Below are 19,841 nucleotides of genomic sequence, written 5' to 3'. Positions count from 1 at the left end.
TATAGGATCATGAATGGTGCATTACATTAAGGAACTGGGATTGTTTAGTCTGCAGAAGAGAAGAATGAGGGGGGATTTGATAGCTGCTTTCAACTACCTGAAAGGGGGTTCCAAAGAGGATGGATCTAGACTGTTCTCAGTGGTAGAAGATGACAGAACAAGGAATAATGGTCTCAAGTTGCAGAGGGGGAGGTTTAGGTTGGACATTAGGAAAAACTTTTTCACTAGTAGGGTGGTGAAGAACTGGAATGGGTTACCTAGGGAGGTGGTGGAATCTCCTTCCTTAGAGGTTTTTAAGGTCAGGCTTGACAAAGCCCTGGCTGGGATGATTTAGTTGGATTTGGTCCTGCTTTGAGCAGGGGGTTGGACTAGATGACTTCCTGAGGTCCCTTCCAACCCTGAGATCCTATGATTCTATGTGAGTGCTCTGGATATGTCATGAGACAAACATTTAAACAGTGCAAAGTTCAGCAGGCCTGAATGGAGAGGTTTAGATTTAAGTTTTGTTTCTGAGGCAGTTACTGAAACAGCAAAGATTTGTAGAGCTGTAATATCGTTTCTTTTTCACTCCCAGCCAGGACCAGCTGGGCATTTATTAGTGATGCTTTGTGGAGTCTTCTTCGAGATCACATGGCATCAGAAAAAAGGTGCCAGAAAGCCCCAACCTTTCCCCTTCAATTCACAGCTCTGCAGATACCAAATCCTACGTCCTCTGAGTTTTTAATGTATGCTCCTCGAATCTCCATTTAATGCAGGCAGCTGGCTCGAAATACCCCAGAACAATGAGTTTACTCCTAAGCATCCTGAAAGCCCCCTGCACCAAAACCGAAGCAAAGTAAAAAGAACATGGAACCGTGGGTGGTTGTGTAGTAGTTTTCATTAGCTACAATGCCACCAGCATAGTACCTACTGAGATAAGAATGGATTCAGACCTTACCATATAGATTTGCTCTCAAGAACATAAAAAGAATAAAATGAATGTATAGTTCATGTTCTGAATACTGCTACCACCCGTTAATTGAAACATTTGCACCTATTGGTAAAAGTAAGTAATTCCATTTTGTTTACCCCCATCATCATGGTAATATAATAACATTGGGTCTCAGCTCTACTACTGATGCTACTATGTATGATCTTCATTAGGCCATGGTACTCTTTCAATATGCTGCTATACTCAAAGGAACGTGTACTATGATAACATGGCACTTCTGTCTGCTCCTGAGATTCTTTACCATCGGAAACCCTGGAATAAGTGTTTTCCTGATTTAAATACTAACAAAAAGTCTGCCACCAGCAATACCCCACCCACAAGAGAGTACCACACAGACGGGAAGGGGCAGGTGGAGCAAGGTGCGCTGACCATTTCTGCCCCTTGTAATTAGCTTTATGCTTGCTCCATAGGAGTGTGTGAGCTGTGAGAGGCGACACTGTTATTCTGAACAGCTCAGCTGAGGATAAAGGAATAAAACCAGACTCCCTCAGGAAAGTGTTTTAAGTTTGGGTTTTAGAACATTTCTTCCCTCCGCCCCCAACTCTGAGTTTTAGATAATCTGTTATAGAACATGGCTAAAAAACGCATTCAACTAGACACCTAATCCAATTTCTGACACAGGATTTTAAACTAAGCATGCTTAGGAAGTGAAGGGAGAAACAACAAACTCACCTAAAATGTAGATCGTCTGTTGATCACTTCTTTGTCCAAGGGAATTGGTCACCTTACAGACGTAAGTCCCAGCATAATTGTAAGTCAACGGACTGTTGAAATGCAGACTATTATTTGAAGACATTAAACCTTCAGGCCATTGCCCATCCAACCTGAATTAGACAATAAATAGATAAATAAATGCAAAATGTATTATCTGACCTGGCTGGTGGCTCCTCTTCCCCTGCATGGCATCTGGGGTCATGTTAGACCCATCCCCACATTTCTCCCCAGCTGTCGGAAGCTCTGCCAACTCCCTCCTCTCCCTCCCCGTCTCGTCCCCCATACTTCCTATAGCCATCGCTCCTCAGCTGCAGAGAGAGGAATCGCTGCACAGGGAGCTGCTCCCCGTGCATCCAGATCCCCTTATACCCAGAATCCTCCTGACTAGCCCCACTCCCCCTGCACCTGCACCACCCCCACAACCCACCCAACCAAGCCCCAACCAGCAGCACCAGGAACCTGACACCACAGGATTCCCACACTGAGCACCCACCCACACCTCACACTGAGCCCCAACCATCTTCACCTGGACCCTCCTGCAGAGTTCCATTAACACTGCACCCAGAACTGTCCAACAAGTCCCCAGATCTCCCCCCACCGCACCCAGATCTCGCACTAAGCCTCCCGCACCCAGATTGCCCCACACCGAACCCTCCCAACCCACACCTGGATTCCCCCACACTAAGCCCCTCCACCCTTGGATCCTGCCTGCCCTATTGCATAAGGCACATAGGGTAGGGCCCTGTGTGACGTTATGAGTGTGATATAATATCTCATTGAAAGGTGACAGGGCCAGAAAGAGTTAATTAACTCATAGACTGACCTGACCCATGGGTGAACCTTAAGGACTGGTTAGGAAGATCTGTAAATGACTAGAGCTTTGAAATGCAAGTCTGCATTGTTAAAGGTAAAAGGGGAGATGTTTGCTCAGGTCTTGTAAAGTCAGCAAACAAGTCTTGTCTATTGCTATAGTTTTAATTCAAAGATCAAAAAAGGAACATTAACATTTATGATGATACTTGAGTGAAATAGTATTATTGTCTATGTGTCTCTTTGAAGGTTGTGCTAACCTGTATCTGAACTGTTTAATGGATAAATTACTCTGGGCTAATTGCCAGGATATTTGGGAGAAGGAGTTAAGCCTATTGTTTTCTCAGGCCGAAAGGCTGCTGGAAATGTATAAGGAATCATCATATCTGACAGGTGTGTCTGGACGGAGGCCTGAGGCTGGGCACTTTAAGGGAACTGCGTGGTTTGGACTTCTACGTGACCAGTGAGGTACTGTAGAAGCTGTTTTGTGCTGGTTGGTGAATCTAAGTACTGGAATAACCACCAGCGTTTGGGGTTTGTCTGCCCCGTTTGGTTTGCAGTTCACCCTGATTGAGTGACCTCAGCTGGCTCCCCGGCTAGCACCGTCACACCCTGGGGTGTTTCTGGGGCACACTATGTCACAGTTGGGTGCAGCCTCACCACTCAGTCTGTGTCCCGGGGGGAGGGAGGCACGGTGGAGCTGCACAGTGATGTTCCATCTCTGTGCAGCCAGTGTCCCGAGCTCCCACACCATGCTGGAGCCTCCACATTTATTTGACAATTATTTAAAATATTGTATGTAGAATTTTTTGGCGCAGAATGCCCTCATGAGGAGTCTTTTGTGCTCTTCTGCAGGTTTGTAGGCTGTAAATAAATCATCTTCCATCTTTTGAAGTAAGGCTTGAAGGACACATTTTCCAAACACATTTACAAGAATGAGCAATCTTAAAACAGACCAACTTTATCACCAGTTTAGCTCCAAATCCTATCAACAGAATTAAATTCAGAGCCTGTGTGGGGATGGTGTTGCTACCACAGGGTGAGTCACCATCGAAGAAGAGGATGGAGGGTAAGCAAGCTCAGAGAAATGAGTTGGTACCAGTGCGGAGCGCAGGGGCGGCTCTAGGAGGCTGGCAGAGTGCCCCCCGTGGCTTGCCGCACTTGGCGTGCTGGTGCCTGGAGCCACCCCTGGCGGAGCGCCTCTCAGTACCTTTCAATAATGGTGATTCGGGCTCTTTGAGGATTCGGATGTCTTTGTGAGATAGGAGCCTGGACGGTACCAGGACGTGTGAATGTGTTTTCTCAGGAGTAAGCATATGGGGTGGTGCCAGATGCAGCACCAGAATAGGTATGGTACACTTTTCACTTCTGGCTATGGAAGACTGTACCAATAAGGACTTTGCCTCCGAATCTCAAAATGAAGGCTGAGTCGGATGCCAGTGTCAGAATCTCTCTAGATGACTTCTAGGTATGCTCCTGTGGTCACAGTACTGCAGGAAAGGGAGCCTCAGAAATATCTGTGTTTGGACATGAGGTCCAAGACCCAGATCAAGGAAGTGACTTTCCCTTTTTCGTCTGATTCTGGAGAATGGGGTCTTTCCTTGGGAAGTCTAGTGTCTTTGGTTACTGCCGAAGCAGAGCTGGTCCAAAGAACCACTATATTTGGGTCTGACTCACCACCTGAGTCTCAAAAAGTACTACATAAATAGGAATGTATGTTTTTCCTACCTCAATTTTTTAGATCTGTTTTTAAATCTTACGTAGACTTTACATTTAGAGGGAATGTGGATTTCTCCCAAGCAGCAGAGAGGCAGGCTGAATCTCCATCACTCCAAGGGAAGGACTTATGGCACATATGGAAAGGTTTGAAGTCCAGGGTCTAGAACCTAACCCACACTTGGGGCTGCGGATGAGGGTCGGGAGTTGAAGGCGGAGGTGAGGGAGAGAACAGGGACCCACAGGAGAGAAGGGGTGAACCCTCTCAAAGCGTGAACTTGTGCTAACAGAAAAAATAAATCTAAAAAGAAACTAAAATGAGAAAGGCATAAGAAAGCAAAGGGTAGCCAGCTGCATAGTTCAACTGCTGGGCACGGACTGCTCTGTTGCAAGACACTGGCAGTTTATTGGGGTATAAAGGTGAAGAGGGCATAGGTGCGGACACCACTGACAAACATTGCTGATCAAGAGTGCACAAGCAGGCAGCATATACTGACATAGAGCACCCACAGGGACATTACTCAAAGGAGAGAGAGAGAGAGAGAGAGAGAGAGAGAGAGTGAGTGAGTGTGTGTGTGTGTGTATTTCCATGAGTGAAGTGTCAACACAATCTGCCATGCAACACCACATGCTACAGCTACTTTTCATGAACAGTACCCTAAAAAATTCAACATGTACAGTGAATGAACATCCTCAGACTTTCTTCCACGTGAGCTTTTGCTGACTATAGGCCAATGACTGCTAGACAACTATGGAAATGTTTTATTTCTGCAGCTTAATAGCTATCCTGTTTGACAATCTCAAAGTTTTCCCATCATAGGAGTCAAGTGGCTAAACAAGCACAAATCTGTACTTATGTTACTTTTCATTGTACATGCATGGACTTTTATTGTCATTTCATTGCGTGAACACAACACACTGCTGCAATACACACTCATTTGTCATCTCCCCAGCCAAACAAGGATTCATTAACCTCGTTGTGTACAGATTTGTCCATCTACTTCCAGGTTATTAAGATCGCTCAGCATGTGTTATTACTATTACTGAGAATATAACCTAGCCCCTTTATCTTAAAATTCAGTGGACAAAATGCAAAAATACATCTATTCTGCACCAGTTCAATTCTGTATTTCTTCAAAAGCATTATTTAGCATTTAAACTAGATTTGAAATCAACTTCAACTGAAAGGTTTTCTGGGACAAAGTGGTACAGATGAGATTCTACCTTTGCTTTCCCCAAATGCCACTACTTTGTTCATTTTTTCAGAAGCAAGTACAAGTAAATACCCCACACGTGACCCAGCTCTCCAGCCTTGCATAACAGTGGTCTGACCCTCTGCATTGTAGCTCAGTATCCTGTCAATAAATTACAACCTCAACTTTTTAAAGTCGGCATTCTTATCATGATTAAGTTTCTGCCAAGGAGTTTTGTCATAAATAAACAGATAGTTAAGGGCTAAGGTCTCTTTTACCTGTAAAGGGTTAACATGCAGTACCTGATGACCACCTGACCAGAGAACCAATCAGAGACAACATAATTTCAAATCTCTGTGGAGGGAAGCCTTTGTCTGTGTTCTTTGTTAGAGCTCTCTTTGGATCTAAGAGAGGTCAGTCATGTCTCCAAGTTCTCCTGGAGTAGTTTCTACTATTTAATAGTGAGTATTAATTAGAAAGGCGGATTAGTCTTTTGAGTTGGCTTTCTATATTTGCAATTGTGTGTTTGCTAAAGGAAATTCTTTATTCCTGTTTGCTGTTACTTTGCTTTCACTGAGAAAGAAAGGGGGAGGGGGGATTCTCTCCAGAGATTGATAAGTTTAGACCCTGTATTGTTCCATTTTGGTTACAGAGACAGTGACTTTTCTTTTTATTCTTTAATAAATTCTTTTCTATTAAGGACTTGGTTGATCTTTCTTTGGGTGGATTCTCAGGGAAAGAGGAGGGGGAGGTATCCCTCTGTAGTTAGATCCTGGTGTCTCTCCTAGGAAAAGGGAGGGGGGAGGAAGCAGGGGGGAATGGTTTATTTCTCCTGGGTGTAAGAACTCCATGGATTTGGGGCTCTTGGAATCCCCTAGGATTTTGGGGAAGGACTGTGTCCCAATCCACGTTTCCTGATTGGGTGGTGGCAGCTTTTACTAGATCTAAACTAGGATTTTAGTTTAGAGGGAAACCAGTGCAGGTCCCCACATTGGAACCCAACAGCTCTAAGTGGGGGTGAGACCTATGACAAGTTTATTACAAGAAATTTGTATACAAGTTCATCTCCAATTTCTTGAAATTAAAGTTCTCTGCTTTTACAAACCATATTAGACTTGTCTATACTACATGAGGAATGATACTAATCTGGGAATTGGTTTAAGTGTTATGAAAGCCCTTTTAGTGAGAAGGTTAGCATATCTTGTAAAACTAGATTAGTTATTTGCCCTTATTACTTTTAACCTGCATCATAACATGTTGGAGAGGATAGGAGGGGATTTTTTTTTAATCCAACTGGTTTAAATGTGATCCAATTGAGACTACTACATTTGTTTCTTAATTTTTAATGTAATACTTGGATAGCATATTTTGTTTTGCATTTAGGAGGTTCCATTCAAGAAACTTTGGTTGTATGTTTATTATTATTAACCCTGCATTTCAAATACAATTTTAAAAAGCTTTGTCTACACCACACAGCTTTTAGCAACATTCCTGTGCCGCTATAGCCATGCTGCTAAAAGTCGTGCAATGAGCGACTCCTGCCGACAAATCACTGTTCACACTGGCACAGGGGTCGGCAACCTTTCAGAAGTGGTGTGCCGAGTCTTCATTTATTCACTCTAATTTAAGGTTTCGTGTGCCGATAATGCATTTTAACATTTTTAGAAGGTCTCTCTCTATAAGTCTATAGACTATTGTTGTATGTAAAGTAAACAAGATTTTGAAAATTTTTAAGAAACTTCATTTAAAATTAAATTAAAATGCAGATCTTATCAGTTTAGTGCAGTGGTTCTTAACCAGGGGTGCCTGCACCCCCTGGGGCAGGGCTGGTGCAAGGATATTTTGTGCCCTGGGCAAAACTTCCACCTTGCTGCCCCCCATCCCACGCACATCGGTTCATTGATGGGCAAATTCCAAGGAGCCTTTATAGACCCCAGGGGCCAGCCGTGCCAGGGGCTGCTCCCCAGACCAGGTTAATTAATTTTTTAATTAATTAATTAATGGAGATATCCTATCTCCTAGAACTGGAAGGGACTTTGAAAGGTCATCAAGTCCAGCCCCCTGCCTTCACTAGCAGGACCAAGTACTGATTTTGCCCCAGATCCCTAAGTGGCCCCCTCAAGGACTGAACTCACAACCCTGGGTTTAGCAGGCCAATGCTCAAACCACTGAGCGATCCCTCCCCCGGAACTCCCCCGGCGGGTGCACAGTCCCCCCGCAAGCCCTCCTCACCCTGGTGGCCCCTGCCCAGAGTCCACTCACTGGCTTTGCGGGGCTTGGGCCGCTGCAGCAGTTTGGCAGGGAGGAGCTGCCTTCTGGAGGGACCAGAGAGCCAGAGTGTCCTGCTTGCGGCAGCAGCAAGCTCCAGCCATGGGGGAGCCAGCGCGGTGCAGGGGGGCAGCAGCCCTGCAAAGGTGGTGGTGCCACTAGTGGGGAGCACCTGCGCTCTCCCACCCCTCCTGCCCATGCTGCTGAGGCAGTGGGGGGGGGGGAGCTGAAAGGGGGGGCAGCTGCGGCTCACAGTTCTAGGAGCCGCAGAACCCGAGCGTGGTGAGGGAGGAGCCGGGAGGCCTGCCTGCCTGGGCTGCGGCCTGGTGACCCCTGGGGGGCTCCTGCAGCAGATGCATGCGGGCGGCCGTCCCCATGCGCCCCTCGGCTCCCTCCCGCCACACTTGGGCTCTGCAGCTCCCGGAACTGTGAGCCGCCGCCCCTCCCACAGCAGGCTCAGGGCCCCGCGCCCTGGTGGCTCACGCTCCCGGGAGCCGCAGAGCCCGAGCACGGTAAGGGGGCGCGCTTGCGGCCGGTCTGGAGTCCCAGCCGCCGGCCCCACTCAGCCTCTGCCGACCCCTGCACTGGCGCTTTTCATCGGTAAAACTTCCGCTGTTCGGGGTGGGGAGGGTGTTTTTAACACTGCTAAACGACAAAAGTTTTGCCAACCAAGTTCCAGTGTAAACTTTTAGTCTTTTAGTCTTTTTTCTTCTAACTGATCCAGGAAGCAACGTGAGGTTACAAGGTGGTACCACAGCTGATCTTTAATGCTTCTTATAGCACTATGACTATCAATGATTCTCATAGCGCTATTACTGTGCATTACATACACTTAAACACTCACACAAGTTCTTTTCTTTTTTTCAGACAGACTGACCAAGTGAAGTTGAAGTAAAAGGGAAGTTACCTTTTGGGGCCATATATTTGCTCCGGAAGTGGCTCCCTCCAGGGGAACGTACTTAACATGCAAGACTACAGATGGCAGGCAGCAGGACTCTCAGTAAAGGCATCCAATTCATATTGGAGTCATGAAATACTGCTTTTATCACACAACAGGAAGCCATACAGAGATACCAGATCTCAGCACGGGTTGACTTAAGTTTTGAGTCATGAGGGGAGCCATCTCATGCAGCTTATTTGGAAGTAGATACAGTGCCTTACTCTTCACTAGAGCATGGTAAACTTGATGACTGAAATGATACTTCAAGTGTTTTCCATCCCAATTTTCAATGTAATATCAATGTTATATAATTTTATTCAAAAAATATCCCTTTTTTTTGCATCTTTGCTTTATGCACGTCCTCAACTCACACGGAGAAGGAAGGCTGGACAACAGGTGCTTACAATGTCTTACAGTAAGCTCAAGAAACTCAATATCACAATCACCTGTCAAAGAAGTTATTCCATTTATAAAAATAAGTGGATTTATCCTAAAGCATTGGTAACTGCTCAGACTTCAGAGTAACAATCATTCTTCACTTGTACTTTCCCACCCCAATTGCTACTGCTCCCCTTTCCTTAGGAGCCATCAACTATATAAGGCCAATATTTTTCTTTACAACATCCACATGTCTCAGTCCATACATCTGATGCATCAGTATGGGACATATTTCAAAAGCAGTCATTTCTAATACATAGAATGTGCATTAGTCATGTACTGAAACCAGACAAGCTAGTAGCAGTCAAAGGGCCTTGTTTCCACTGTGTCATAAGCCAGTAGCACCCTTCAAAACTCGCCTTTATTAAAATATTGATTGTGTATTTAAATGGAAAATTCATCTTTTGTTTTCATGAACACTCACCTGGTCCATGTAAATTCCGTGGGTGGTGGATTTGCGTCAGCATTACACTGGAGCTGAACATGCTCTCTTCCAATGAACCAGTTTCCATCATACCCACTTACTGAAACTTCAGGCGCATCTATAAAATATGATTCATTTCACATTCCAATATTCAAAGTACATTACTAAAAAGGAGACACGCATTGCTTAGAATGATGTGTCTACATGTTGTATTTAACTAACAGTATGGCAGTGCTTAATCTCCAACGAGCAATGGTAGTCCTACCTGGAAATCTTAGAAATAACACGTATACATGGGTAGTTGCCATCGGAGGCTTAACATGAAGCAAATCAGTGGGCCCCATACGTTTTTAGTTTGTTAACTGAAACAAGCGGAGATAATTATATAGTTTTTACGTCAACAATGCCAATTTTTAGCATGATGCAGTGCTAACTTCAATAGTTCAAATATGCCAGATTCTGTGAATTCAAAAAAATTCATATTACACGGTGGTAAATGATGAATTGCACATATGACATGAGTAACTTCTGGCTAATGATTTATACTGTAGTAGGTATCTGCACTGTGCCTATGTTAATAATACTAGTCAAACCAGCAAGGAACTTTAGCGTATTCTGTGTTTAATTTTGATTTATTTCTTTTCAAAGGACTCAACAACTAGTAACTGGTGGTAAATATTTAATTTTTTGATAGAGCAGCTTACAGCAAGGGGCCTGATGTTCAGTAAGGAGAGAAAGTATCTTTAAAATATTTTTACCACTCAGTTGCTTTTCTGAAGTAGTAATTAAGTTACTCTAGTATCAGAGGGGTAGCCGTGTTAGTCTGGTTCTGTAAAAGCAGCAAAGAATCCTGTGGCACCTTATAGACTAACAGACGTTTTGCAGCATGAGCTTTCGTGGGTGAATCCGACGAAGTGGGTATTCACCCACGAAAGCTCATGCTGCAAAACGTCTGTTAGTCTATAAGGTGCCACAGGATTCTTTGCTAAGTTACTCTAACCCATCAATATTTTCTGTTCTGAGATCTACATCCTACACTTCCTTTCCCCTTCTCCTGCACACCCATTACTGTGTTATGGTTTGTGTTTGAAAATGGATGCCTAAAGCTAACATTTTGAATCCTTAGGAACCCAATATGTTCTGGACTTTTGAAAATTCTGGTCATATATTTGATAGCCCAACTCCAGGCATCTATTTTGGGTTATGTGGACTAAAGTTTGTAACAGCACATCGAAATGACCAACATAGCATACAATGTAAGGTTTTAAGAAATTCAACTTCTTTATGGCAAGTTACAAGTTACTCTTCAATGGGGAGAATTTATTTTGGAGGCAACTCTTGTCAAAGTCAGCAGGCCATCAGAGCACCGCATTATTAGCGGTTAATCGAGGGAGATATGCGAAGGCCGTGTCTTCAAACTGCAGTTTGGACTATGGGAGTGTGAAAAGGACTCAGCGCCTGGTGTGCAATGATATTCACACTCCCACAATCCAAACTGCAAGGCACTGTAAACAAGCCCGACATTGGTTAGGGCTTTAATCTGTGACCATCAAGACAGAGTTTTTCAAGTAGCCAGAAGTTCACCAGCAAAGGGCTAGAAAGAGGTCTTTTATTGTTGTATTTGTTAATGAACTGAAATTGAAGTAGTACATGTGCCACACTTTTTCCTTGTGATATGCTAACAGTAGTAAAGATGCAGAATCCAAAACAATCTGGTCATACACAGAAACTTATTTGCTGCAATAAAGACACAAACATTGCTAACCGATGAAAGCTCTGCAAATTTCTACAGCTGAGATACAAGGTGCAGTTATGAAATTATAAAGATTATTATTAGGGTCAAATAAGGAGGGGGGCGTGGTAATTTATCATCTCCTGTCACTTGTTTCTTTTAGGGACATCAAGTTTAACAAACCAAAACACACATACACATCTATACACACACAGACATACACACAAAGAAAATAAACTTCCAAATGGAGGGATTCTCAAATTATCCACGCTCTCGCTAACACTCTCAGTAGTGTAGTGAGTGATCTGGTTAAGCACAGTTACCCCATAACATTTTTCATCACTGAAGTTCTTTGGGAATATCATGACTTGTATTATTCCAAGCGTGAAAGAAATGGCAACCACCGTTTCAAGTATTTTTAAATACCTCAATTCTTGTCGACAGGGCCGCCCAGAGGATTCAGGGGGCCTGGGGCAGGGCCAGGTCTTCGGTGGCAATTCAGCGGTGGGTCCCTCTCGGAGGGAAGGACGCACCACCGAATTGCCACCGAAGAATGAAGCGGTGGTGGTAGAGCAGCCTAAGTGCTGCCGATCGCGGCTCTCCCCACCCCTGCCGCTTGCGGCGCTTGTACTCACCGGGCGGCGCTCCAAGGCTTTGGCAGCACTTCAGCGGCGGGTCCTTCACTTGCTCCGAGTCTTCCGCTGCACTGAAGGACCTGCTGCCGAAGACCTGGCGCGAGTGAAGGGCCTGCCACCGAAGTGCCACCAAAAACCCGGAGTGGCTCTTGGGGCCCCTGCAGGGCCCAGGGCAAATTGCCCCACTTACCCCTCCCTCTGGGCGGCCCTGCTTGTTGAATGGGAAAACAGATTTTGCTTATAACAAGTCCCTGTAAAGCTTCCGAGGAGGAACTGAAATTTCAGCTTCAACATCTGAGTATTAGTCAAATTTGTTAAAAAATAAGGGTCCATGAAGAAACATAGGAGGAATCTGAATGGGTAATGAAACCAAGTTAATTAAAAGGTAAGTGGCAATGTGTCTCAGCAAGTAGGGAAACTGACTGGGTCTCGGGAGCCCTGGGTTCTACTCCCAGCTCAGCCAGTGGCCTGCTGCAAATCCTTGGTCAACCCACTTCACCTCTTCCTAGCTCTGTTTCTCCAATCTGTGTGCGGGGCAATGATACTGATCTTCTTTGTACACTGCTTGCAGATCTACTGATGGAACATACTCCAAGGCCTAGTTGTCATATGACAGACCAGCAGCTATAAAAGCAATAGTTAACTTGTTGTATACTTACATAGTATGTCCAATGTGTAAGGATATCTCAGCTCCTTTTCCAAAGCCGGATGCCTCACAACACAAGTTATGAATCTTCCTCTGGAAAATCTGGTGGGTATGAGTTTGTACTGACTGGCAACTGTCATGGTTTCATTTGGAAATAAAGTACAACTGGATTCCACTTCTCCAAGCCCACCTTCCCAATCAATATCTGCAGCAGGTTTTCCAGTGGCTGCTGTACAAATGGCTGCTACTGTCTGATTTTCACCATCTATTAAAGAGTTTGGTCCCTTTGTTAGGCTCACAATGGGTTCAACTATTGAAATAAAAAAAAGTACGTTTTCAGTCAAGACAGAAACGTTTAATCAACCTTACTTCAATTCCTGTATGTACATTTTATCCCCAATAGCCTACAGCTAACAACTCATTTTCAAGGCAGATTTGTTAACTGGCAGGTAAAGTTGATGACACAATGGGCACTTAAAAGTAATCTGGACAACTGACAGCTCTGACATCCCTGTGCTGCACATTGCCAGGATAGACTGATTTAAAATCAAAGTGATAGAAGTCAGATTTTAATCAGCAAGCAAGAAATCTTGTTTTAAATCATTTATTTTAATCTAGCTTTGTATCTGTACTTTATCCCCCTCCCCTCACAAGGTAAGGTTGATGGCTCATTCATTGGTAACCATTAAAACATGTGAAGTGCAACTAAATATAGCCTTTAGGCTACATTTGGTGGGATTGGTTTAACTAACCAGGAACAGACACTATATTTTACACATTTACTTAAGCAATTCTGTAGTTTAACTTACATGTACTCAGGTTTTTTTATAAATACCACAGAAATGTAGGATGCACTTATTTACAACTACACATCTCCAGTGTGGTTAGAACCCAAATCTTTGTTGTTTACTTCAAGTGCTATCACCTAACTAGATACCAGGGTGGGTTTTTTTGGTTGTTTGTTTAGGTTTTGGTTGTTTGTGGTTAAAGATACTTGCTCCACAAGCTATTAAACAAATCATTATGTCCTTCAGCCTACTTTCTTTGGTAGTTAACAGTGTGACTTGCAGCATTATGCTTTGGCCACAAAACATTCTTTTCACTTCTCTTCATTTTTCTCTTTTTTTTTAAATATAGCTATCAAGATAATCAACATGCAAAAACTCAACATCAGGAAAGACCTGAGAGATGCCCAAGAATCAATGACGTCCAGGAGGTTGAACTCGTATACATTAAGGAAAGCCGCTGAGAAAATCAAACTTTTAAGTGCAAGGAAATTTAGACTACTTATGAATGTCAAGCCAGTTACAAATAAGAGATTGATTTCACTCGCATGCTGCAAGCTACTAACAGGGAATATCCAACTGCCCAACATTTTGTGAACTCAGGTGTTCAGAGCATCTCTACTGCAGTTTATATTTAAAAGAAAATAATTCTTACAGTAGTTAGTATTAACTTAAAGTCAATTTGTACATTTTATTTATAAATAAGGTTCAATTATGCATCCACCCACGGAATACAGTTAGTCATCCACCAATTCTTGACCAAACGTAGAATTCTTACTTAATCCAAGTGTAGTGTACTGTTTAAATAATGCCACTTGTACATTGAGAGGTTAGTAACTTTGTATAGTAACTCGAGTTCTTCAAGGTGCATCCCCCTACATGCACTCCACTTCAGGTTCATCTTTGACATTTTTGGTAACAGTGCATGTTCAGCACACGCAGGTGGCTCCAGACCACCTCATGTCCTGTCTCAAGAATACGGGAAGCCATGCAGGCAAATAGCCCTCAGTTCCTTCGCTGTCACCAAAAGAGGAGGGAAAGGGCAAACAGTAGAGCACCTATCAAGACGTCTCTAAGAACTTCAGTTCCTGTAAAATTAAACCACCTTTCCTTTCTCAAGTAGTGTCCTGATGGGTGCTCCACTTCAAGCAACTGACAACCAGCATCCAGAGGAGGGAGCAGCTTTGGAGTCAGATTTAAGACTGCTGACAAAACAGCACTGGCAATAGCAGTATCTGACCTGCAAGCCTATACCAAGACATATTGTTTGGAAAAACTGAACTGGTGACCAAGTTGCAACTTTGCAAATTTCAGTGACTCGCACACTTTTCAAACAACTCAGAATAGCCCCAGAAACGCATTTTGAAGTCTTTGGGTGGAAAGTGTATATTTTTCTGATCGAGCCACAAAAGAAACAGAGTTTCTAAATGGTCTGGCTCTGTCCAGATACAAAGCTAACACCCTTCTGACATTCAGAGTATGGAATGCAGATTCTGCCCTGGACAGGTCTGGATGGGAAATGGATGGGGGAGGGGGAACCACACATACAGAGGAAGGTATATGGCCTGGTTAGTGCAGAAATGGAAGAATGGTTTAGGTAGAAGTTTGAGATGAGGCTGTAATGAAACTTTTTCCTTAATACTGTAAAGGGGCTCCAATATTAATGCCCCTAACGATCGGGCCCAGGTGCAGAAGTGATGCCATTTTAATAGGTAAAGGGAATAGAAAACAACTACTGTAGCTAGAGGCACAAATGAAGGTTCCATGAAGCTGTTAAGGACCAAGTTCAAGCCTCGTACCAGAGTAGGTTGGCTTATTTGTGGGAAGGACCTGCATTGCTGGCATATGATGGTGTACCAATCCATGCAACAAACCTCAATGCCAACTCTGCCCACATATCTACACCAGCGACACCAATCACAGGACCTAACCAGATCAGCCACACCATCACCGGTTCATTCACCTGAACATCCACCAATGTAATATACGCCATCATATGCCAGCAATGCCCCTCTGCTATGTACATCGGCCAAACTGGACAGTCCCTACGGAAAAGGATAAATGGACACAAATCAGACATTAGGAATGGCAATATACAAAAACCTGTAGGAGAACACTTCAACCTCCCTGGACACACAATAGCAGATTTAAAGGTAGCCATCCTGCAGCAAAAAAACTTCAGGACCAGACTTCAAAAAGAAACGGCTGAGGTCCAGTTCATCTGCAAATTCGACACCATCAGCTCAGTATTAAACAAAGACTGTGAATGGCTTGCCAACTACAAAAGCAGTTTCACCTCCCTTGGTGTTCACACCTCAACTGCTAGAAGAGGGCCTCACCCTCCCTGATTGAACTAACCCAGTTATCTCTAGCCTGCTTCTTGCTTGCATATATATACCTGCCCCTGGAAATTTCCACTACATGCATCTGGCGAAGTGGGTATTCACCCATGAAAGCTCATGCTCCAATACGTCTGTTAGTCTATAAGGTGCCACAGGACTCTTTGCTGCTTTTATAGATCCAGACTAACACGGCTACCCCTCTGATACATGGAATGTATTGTTCACTGAGATCAAATAAAGGCCATATATATCTTTTCTACAAGACAAAAGCATTCCTTTTATATTTATCACTTATTTTCTAAAATCCCTTACAGGTTTTACAGCTTTAAGCTTTCTGATACATTGAACACTACTAAATTTGTGACATCTTTTTTCTTAACAGGACTAAACAGCTCAAGTCAAAACTCAGTGATTTGGTAAAATCCAGATCAAGTGAGGCAACTAACATTTCAAGTAGACAAAACACTTTTGAGGCAGAGGTTTCCTCGAGAAAAGTATCAAAATTGAAGCTAGGATTCAAATGCTTGAAATTTCTCCCATTCACGTGCAGTTTATTTTAAACATACAAGAATGTGAACGTTTATTTTTAATTAACTGCACTATTTTAGCACATATTTGTCAAACATTTGAAATAGCAACAATTTCATCTCAGCCTATTGTCACCCAGCAAACAAGCTCTCTCCGTAAGCACTGCCCAGTATATTAATTCCATCACTCAATGTTTATTTTCTCCTTCTTGCACTTAAGGCCCAACCATATTACCTACTTTAAAAAAGAAATGCACACACTATTCTCAGCTTTTGGATTATTTGACAGAGTGCCTGGATCTTCTGATTTAAAAAAATGCAAGTCCTCCCCAAATCACTAAGAATGACTTTCAATCAAAAGGCTTGTAGTCTTCTCGTGGATGTGGCTATGGTGACAAAAAAAAAAGTCACAAACCAACTAATACCTACTCTGTGTTGTCTTCCAAGTCAGCCAAGAGGATTGTTAAAGTAAACTTGAGACAGAAGAATAAGTTGTATACTTCTGTAAGTCACAGCATTAAGAAACTCGATCACTTCCTTACAAAGCTGGAGCCCACTAACAATATTTGAAACATCTGTCAAACCCCACTACTGAACTTTCAGTACACAGCAGGAAGGTAAACACGGCCAATCATTATGTGGCAAGATACTGTGCTGTAGATTCAGACCCCAGCTTGCCACACACGATGTCTCCATGTAGCCAAGTCCTATGAAGTTTATTTAGCTTTTTGTGGCGGCTTTTGGGGATAAAAAAATTAAATATAAAATTAAAAAGCAAACATACCTAATACAGTTACGGTTGTTGATGACTGAGTATTTCCTAGTGGGAATGTAACTGCTTTGCATATATATTCTCCTGAATCAGAAAAGCTTATATTGTTTAGGGTGATAGTTGCATCAGTAAGTGAGTGGTTCTTAAGTGACACTCTTCCTTGGTAGTCTCCTCGAGCAGTAAACCCATATTTAGGATGATGAACAGCAATGGTCTGTTTACTTTTACCATGCATCTTCTCCCATGAGATTTGTGTTATTGTTCCATTTATTTCAATTATGCATTTCAGGGTGACATTCTTCCCCCAAACGGCTGTTACATGTGGATCAACAACTGGTTCAACCAAGGCACCTAAAACCAAAGAAATGTGTTAGTTGAGAGATGGGTCCAAATCACTAAGTTAAGAACCATATTCCAAGATAGTTGTCAACAGGGAAGGTGGGACCTTGAGCTGTTCAGGGTGTTGGGATCCGAAGTTTTATTAGGGCTCAGTGCACAGAGCAGACTCATGAAGCTAATTTTCTCCTACTGATTACTACCTTCCTACCACACATTCAATCTTTGAGAGCAAACTGACTATACAAAGGTACTTCTACTCCAATACATCTGTTAGTCTATAAGGTGCCACAGGACTCTTTGCTGCTTTTATAGATCCAGACTAACACGGCTACCCCTCTGATACTTAGCCCCTCCCACACACCCCTGCGGGGTCCCTGCTCCCCATAGTACAGCAGGCCCAGGCTGAAGGGAGCACCCCAATCCAGCCGGGGGGGGGGAGGGGAGGGCAGATGGAACCCAGCAATCCTGACCCCCAGCTCCTCTGGGGCTCCCCTGTCCCCTCCCCAAGCAGGGAGGGAACTGCTTTTGTAGCACAAAAGCAATCACTGTCAAATTTTAAAAATAACCATTAATTCTCCTGAAAGAATGGAGAAGTTCCTTTCAGTTTATGTAGATTTTATAGTTGACTACTTCCAACCAGTTTTATCTCATCCATGGAGGATATTATCTACCACAAAAAACCAAAACCAAAATAAAACCAACCACTAACCAATTCCTCAGCCAAAGATAAGAATAATACTGGCGAAGGACAAACAGTATCTTCACTTTTTACTTAAAGTTTTATTAAATTTTGAAATTGTTCAGTTCACTGAAACGAACTCGTAAAGAATGAAAAACTATACATTGTGTGCTAAGTTATCAGAAAGTAAGTTATTGATTTCAATTATTCTCCCCAAAACACTGACTGTGTTAATAGAAACTCAACAGCCTAAGTGGGGAACGGTGAAGGAACTCAAAGTTAAATTATGTTGTGCAGTTCTTTGGTTATGAATTTTCTTTTAAGAGAATGATGTCAGCAGTGTAACAATGCAACTTTACCTTTTAAACCACTGTTTGAGCAAAATATTCTACAGAAAGCAGTTGAAATCACTAAAAATAGTTTTCTGCAGTACATAATAACTAGTACATTTCCAGAATCTTGATTGGTTTAAATTGTTTTTAAGCAATTTAAAAAAATTCAAAGTTCCCTGTCTCCTTCTTAATGGCACACATTCTGAGTTTTAGCTTGCTCTCAAGGGTATGCACTGAAGCATCACTTAAAATCTGCTGCTGGGGTTGTACGACGAGACCTTTTTTCTTTTGATTCACAGGAGAGTTCTTATTTCCAATGCTACAGGCTATCACCTTCACCTTTGAATGAGGTAAGATGCCTCCTTAGCACATTTCATAAAGGTAATGCAGTCCTGTTTTACAGAAAGGGAAACTGAGGCAGAAACATGTTCTGTCCCTTGTCCAAGGTCACCAAGTGAGTCCACAGATAGGACAAGAGCTCAGGTCTCCTGAGGCATGATTGTGTCCTATCCGCCAGGCCGCACAGTTCCCCATATACATTCTGAATAATAATAATAATAATAATGCCATATGTCCACGTTGTAATCAATTAAAACAACACCTTCTTGAGTGGAAACAGTATGAATGATATCTTTAAAGAAACAGACTATACCATTACCTGTGACTTCAGACTCATCATCACCACCAACAACCAATGATGGAGAATCTTGAAATGGAAGAAAAAAAAGTCACTTGTGCTACTACTACTGGTGTTTCAGTATTTCATTTTCTTGATACCACTACAAGAAACAGTAGATCAAATGCAGTCATTTTTTAAAACCACTATGGAGCAGTCTTTCAAGAGGCAGCCTTCATATGTGAAATGTTACACCTTCCCCCACCCTCCATAATTACATTTCTGGGCACGTGAGAGGAGTTTCACATTTGTCCAACAGAGGATCTGTCACTTCTGGAGAATGGAGACTGATGGACAAATACCACAGGTGTGTGCATGCCAAAATGGAGGAGGGCTGCAGCCCTACTGAAAACTAGGCCCTATGTGTCTCAGAAACGCTTAACTGCTGAGCCTTCCTGTGACTCTTTTGCTGTTTTCTGCAGAATCTAAGATTTCATCCAAGAGAATAATAAAGGAAGCTCTCCTCTTTTCCACTGCTGTCAACATTCCCATGCAGAAGAGCTAACCAAATAGGAAAAGCAGCAGAAGTGTGAATTGTTTCCCCCAATCTTGTGTTAAAGGTGCTCAGCAAAGAAACCAAAATAACCAACAAACACTCCTTCCCCCAAGACTCGTGATTTTTTTTGCTTCTTTACGATGGCTAAAGAGTGCCGGCAAGTATTTTTCCCAAGAAGGATCCTGCCTGGTTATTTCAAATCTTAGATTAGCAGGCCCGGATGCTCAAAAGTATTTTAGGGACTAACACATGGGCACCGGGTGCCTAAATATTTTTGAGGCCCAGGACCTCAGCTCCTGTCTAAGCTGAAACACTCTGAAGCCCTGACCTTGTAAAGACTTACCAGTGTGCATAACGTTACACACTATGAGTAGTCCCATTGACTC

At 43.1% G+C, this 19,841-nt stretch overlaps 1 protein-coding gene across 1 annotated transcript; it reads right to left on the bottom strand.

The window, feature by feature from the left end:
* Nucleotides 1-44: 44 nt before the first annotated feature.
* On the bottom strand, nucleotides 45-19,808 carry LOC123359601 (nectin-3-like). The gene is made up of 7 exons (XM_045001104.1): nucleotides 19,799-19,808; nucleotides 18,942-18,989; nucleotides 16,946-17,284; nucleotides 12,521-12,817; nucleotides 9,495-9,612; nucleotides 1,664-1,815; nucleotides 45-49 (listed from the first exon to the last, which is right to left on the bottom strand). The coding sequence occupies exons 1-7, from the start codon at nucleotides 19,806-19,808 to the stop codon at nucleotides 45-47; spliced, it is 969 nt and encodes a 322-aa protein (XP_044857039.1).
* Between the last annotated feature and the right edge of the window lie 33 nt (nucleotides 19,809-19,841).

This window comes from Mauremys mutica, unplaced genomic scaffold, assembly GCF_020497125.1.
Source record: "Mauremys mutica isolate MM-2020 ecotype Southern unplaced genomic scaffold, ASM2049712v1 Super-Scaffold_100129, whole genome shotgun sequence".
NCBI classification, from domain to species: Eukaryota; Metazoa; Chordata; order Testudines; family Geoemydidae; genus Mauremys; species Mauremys mutica.
This window is presented reverse-complemented; position numbering and strand designations above follow the sequence as displayed.

Excerpts from the sequence above, each read along its gene's own strand:
- LOC123359601 (XM_045001104.1), bottom strand. Across the intron at positions 12,818-16,945 it reads AACAACCGTAACTGTATTAG|TTGAACCCATTGTGAGCCTA; the intron begins GTATGTTTGCTT and ends TTATTTCAATAG. Across the intron at positions 1,816-9,494 it reads ACGGAATTTACATGGACCAG|GTTGGATGGGCAATGGCCTG; the intron begins GTGAGTGTTCAT and ends TGTCTAATTCAG.